The sequence below is a fragment of the Saccostrea cucullata genome, unplaced genomic scaffold (genome assembly GCF_032062105.1).
Source record: "Saccostrea cucullata isolate Sc308-1 unplaced genomic scaffold, CSIRO_AGI_Scuc_v1 ctg2681, whole genome shotgun sequence".
NCBI classification, from domain to species: domain Eukaryota; kingdom Metazoa; phylum Mollusca; class Bivalvia; order Ostreida; family Ostreidae; genus Saccostrea; species Saccostrea cuccullata.
Window position 1 is genome coordinate 28,206 of NW_026935113.1, and position 4,535 is coordinate 32,740.

General features: G+C 38.9%; 1 protein-coding gene across 1 annotated transcript; it reads left to right on the forward strand.

The window, feature by feature from the left end:
* The first annotated feature begins 3,683 nt into the window (after nt 1-3,683).
* LOC134241902 (uncharacterized) lies at nt 3,684-4,535 on the forward strand. Its single transcript, XM_062723918.1, has 2 exons — nt 3,684-4,160; nt 4,407-4,535. The coding sequence occupies exons 1-2, from the start codon at nt 3,684-3,686 to the stop codon at nt 4,533-4,535; spliced, it is 606 nt and encodes a 201-aa protein (XP_062579902.1).

The following is a 4,535-nucleotide window of genomic DNA, read 5'->3' on the forward strand; positions in this document are numbered from 1 at the left end:
ACTCAAAATAAATGAAGAGAAAGCTGTGCCTTCATATTGAACATAATAGTAGTATAGAGCCCCTGGATGGGGGGGGGGTCAAATGAGTGCACTTTTTTTCCCTCACTAAAAGCTGCTAAGTCCATAAGAATGATCGAGAAGGATCTAGAATGTGTGCCGATGCAGAGGCAGTGCATGGAGCTCATAATGCATTATGATGTCATAAACTTGGCAGTATATGGGGAAAAAACCATGCTATGAGAATGCGATTGTGAAAAAAAAAACTTCTGCGGTACGACACTCATTTGATGTTGACAATCAGCTGACTGATGTAAACATTGACTGTCCTACTTTCAGCATCCAGTGCAGTATGACGTCATAAACGTGTCAGCGATTCAATTCACAAAGTGTTTGTCTCTGTCTATATCACACACACGTATACAGAGCTGACAATCAGCTGATTTTTTTTTTAATTAAATCATAACATAACACAGATGTTGTGTTTTCTGCATTTATTAATAAAAACAACAACAGCAACAATAATAAACAAAATACACTGTGAATATAATTTTAAATGTCCATTAATTTTTCACTTTTTTCTGCAATTTTAAGCTTTTCTTCTTCTTAGGCGGCTCGACAGAGGAGACTTGGATGGGAGGCTGAACTCTCTTCTTTGGTTTATTTACCTGGGCCACAGTGAGTGGTTTGTTTTCCTTGGTTTGACTGGGTCCTGGGTTTTCATGTATGGTTGCAACAGCTGTCCCATGCGGCTTTTTCTGAGGGTTATGACTGTCTGTATTTTCACTTCTCTTTTTTTCAGTTTTCTCGACCTCTCTCAGAAATTCCTGGTCGTCATCTTTGTATAGGCATTCATTTGCCCAGTGTCCGGGTTGACCGCATTTAAAACAAATCTCGCTCTTTTCTGGGACAGTCTGGAGCCCAATGACCCAGTTCTTTACAAATAAAGCAAGGGTTGGTTTCCTTACTTTTCTTCGGACCTTTTGGTTTTTCATGGTCCTTTGGTTTGGTACTTGATTTCATCTTGTCCTCAAATTGACTTATTTTGACTTCCAGCTTAGCCAGTTTTCCTCCCATGGCACCAAATTCGTTTGTGACTTCCTCCCTGAAGGCTCTTAGGATGTTAATGATCCCATCTAAGGTCGTCGTTAGGATTCCAAAATCTTCTTTGTTGATGGGCTCTGGTATGTTGTAGAGCCCTAATTCTAATCCAATGGGATCTTGAGTCTCGGGTAAGGCATTGTAAAATCCAAAGTCTTCTCCATTGTTGTTCATGTTTTCACCCTTTACTAAATCAACTATCTCTTGAGCCATGATGATGATACTTCTGCATGCACAAACCGAATGAGGACGATTGAAATGAAACACGGGTTTATATATACTCTTTGATATGATATGCTGCACGTGCCACAGGTAAAAAAAAATTCAGGTAAATTCTAAATCTAGTTTTTTCCAGAAAGATCTGTTATTTTCCAGAAAGATTACTCGCACGTGAGACAATAAGAAAAAAAATCAGGTAAATTCTAAATCTATTTTTTTTTTTCTAGAAAGATCTGTTAATTTCCAGAAAGATTACTCGCACGTGCCACAGGTAAAAAAAAAATCAGGTAAATTCTAATTCTAGTTTTTTTTCCAGAAACATCTGTTATTTTCCAGAAAAATTAATAGGGTATAAATATAGGCACCTTTTGTCATATTTTGGTCAGTTTTCAATCATGTCAACACCAGACCACATGACGGAGAGAGCTCAAGCTCATCATCAGCATGCTCTAACCTTACATGGATATGACTATATGATGCGATGCATAGAAAGGAATGGAGAAAAACTGACACCAGAACAACAAGAAGTGTTAGAAAGGGCTACTACCATTATCGAGGATACGGATTCATTGTGGATGCAATGTACCGGACTTTTAACCAGCCCAAATATAGGCAGACTGGCAGTCATACATTTTCTGTGCGAGAAAATGAAAACCAGTCTACCAGAAAAGCTTTACGGTGTGTCCCTAAGCCAGTTTCAAAGAAAACCTTACAGTCTGATTTGTCACCCACAAGGGGCCAAGGTTTTCCAGCTGTTACAGGAAATCGAAACCATCGAGAAAATATGTATACAGTACGGATTCAAGATGGTACAGATCTCGGAAGTAAACAGAATTCTGGAGCAATGGGCAAAATTGGAAGCAAACGTGTAACTTTTAACACCACCCAGAATCAAATTTATCATTTGCCTCCAGAAGACAGAACAAGTCCCTGGATGACTCTAGCGGCTGATCGGTTTCACTTTCGTCGGAGGATTCAACATTTAGAGACATTGTTAAAACCCATTTTACAGAAACGTTATAATGAAAACACCAATGATCTGTGTTAGATGTTATTATTACTGTTGTTGGTTTTTTTTTGTATTTTGAAAACTGTTTTTGTGAAAAATTTAATAAATAATGGGATAATATTGTTTGTGTATTTGTGTTTTATGTTCCAAAAAAAAAAAATAATAATAATAGTAAAATTAAAAAAACTTAATAGCAATAATAAAAAAAAAAAACCCCAAAGGAGCTGTCAACAAGGACATTCGTCTGCTGTGTATACATGAACATCCGGGTTCTTCATGTCCGTTATCAACAATAGAAATTTAAAAGAAAATCATTAAAAATTACTATGTTGGTGTCAAATTTTATTTCAAAACGACTAGACATGTCTAAGGATTCTTACCATATGATTTATGACTCAAAATACCCCTTCTAAGCTTAGATTTCTATATTTTTACTGTATAATGATGTTCGTGTGTGTGTGTGTGTGTGTGTGTGTGTATGTTTGTGTTAGCACAGAATTTCAACGGTTTAAAACATAACCCAAACAGACTGTAACTTATGATGTGTGTACAAAATGTTTTCTTTCCTCACACGATTGATTGGGTTCTAAAACATAAAAGGTAAAAACCTTCTAAAAATCACCAACGGACTCTCCAGACCTTCAGCGGAGCTTTGTTGAGTCTACATTTTTTTTTTAAAATTTACGATTTTACAACTTGCCAGCTGAACCTAAAGTGTATACAAAATGATTTTATCGTCATAACACTCTTTCGATCGCAAACATAAACGATGAGAAGTCCCGATTTAAAAAATTACTATTTGGCTCTATATATTTCTATGATTTCTATACGAAAAAAAATGGCCGACATCCAGGCCCTGTGTGTATAGACCAACCCACGCCGTCTGTATTTCTTCCTTTAGAAGAATTGTTTCGAACTAAAAACTATATCAACCTGTTTCACTATGTCCTATCTCCTAATAAAAAGTGTCTTTTCTTTCTATCTCACTCTAAGAAAGCTACACTAGTCTTTTAGGGTATCAAGGTCAGTGCTATCGACCCCCCATGCTTCCACTATTTTACTTAATTTCTAAGTCACCAAATAATGTCATGTATCAAATATACTATCAAAAGATGCAGGAAACTTACCTTTTTTAGACTTGAATCATGATTTAATCCAATTATGAACACACAATAAATATTCCATCAAAATGTACGTATTGACAAACACATTTGGAAATCTACCTCGGCTTGCTCACTAGGTTACATCCGGGCTTTTAGGGTGCTTTCTTTAACGTCCGTGATTAGTCAATAAATAGGTCGAGCAGGCGGATCTCAGTGTCATTTGTTATCTTCACGGATTCCGAGAGGACAGAACCATGGCACATCGCGGACCGTTTCCGCACTTTGGTCTTTTGGAGGGACTTGAGGTCGTTATTTACGTGGCCTTGCGGGGTGTACTGACGGGGCAGGAGTTTGCTCGATGGCCAGTAGCGGGAGTGGGGATGATGGATCCGCCACCAGTATCAACAAGAGCGGACAGACGGAGGGCTAGGAGGGCCGGGCGCCCGTATTCGACACCCCCGGCCTTAGGACCGCCACCACCACCACCGTCACCGACTAGCCCAGCTTCGCAACCATCCCTTGATGCTAGACTGCAGGATATGTATGGAATTTCGCCCCCGGCCTCTCCTGGACCTTCTGTTACCCTGCCAACATCACCACCAAATCCACCAGTATCGCCACCCAGAAGCCCGTCGCCCCCACCGCCCATCATTAATGATGTTTTGCCAATCTGGGGAACCCCTGTGGGAACAGAGACCATACAAAGATGTTCGGTTTGCTGGGCTGAGGACGTCAGTACTTACTATATCTGCAGGGAATGCCTGAATAGACCTGCTTGTGAAAGGTAAATACAATTTGTAGATTTTTTCTTTTATATTTCTTTAAATTTAATTTAATTTTTTTTGGGGGGGGGGGGGGGGGGGGGGGGGGTATAAGATTTTTTAAAAAAAAATTATGAATTAATTTTGAATTTCAATGTTTAAAAATTCAGTGATCTAAAAAAAATGTTATATGTATATATATTTTTTAAATTGTAGATGCACCAGAATGCTTGTCAGCAGAGAGATGAATTGCCCCATATGCCGCTATGGAGGCACGAACCCCCCCACAGGAGGTGCAAGAAGGAGGAGGAGAGGAAGAAGACAGGAGTGAGGGAATGCCAGTAA

What these genes read in the sequence shown, in the direction of transcription:
- LOC134241902 (XM_062723918.1), top strand. Translation starts at nt 3,684, where the DNA reads ATGGCACATCGCGGACCGTTTCCGCACTTTGGTCTTTTGGAGGGACTT. An exon ending in CGGTTTGCTGGGCTGAGGAC is followed by an intron (nt 4,161 to 4,406) that starts GTCAGTACTTAC and finishes TTTAAATTGTAG; the next exon opens with ATGCACCAGAATGCTTGTCA.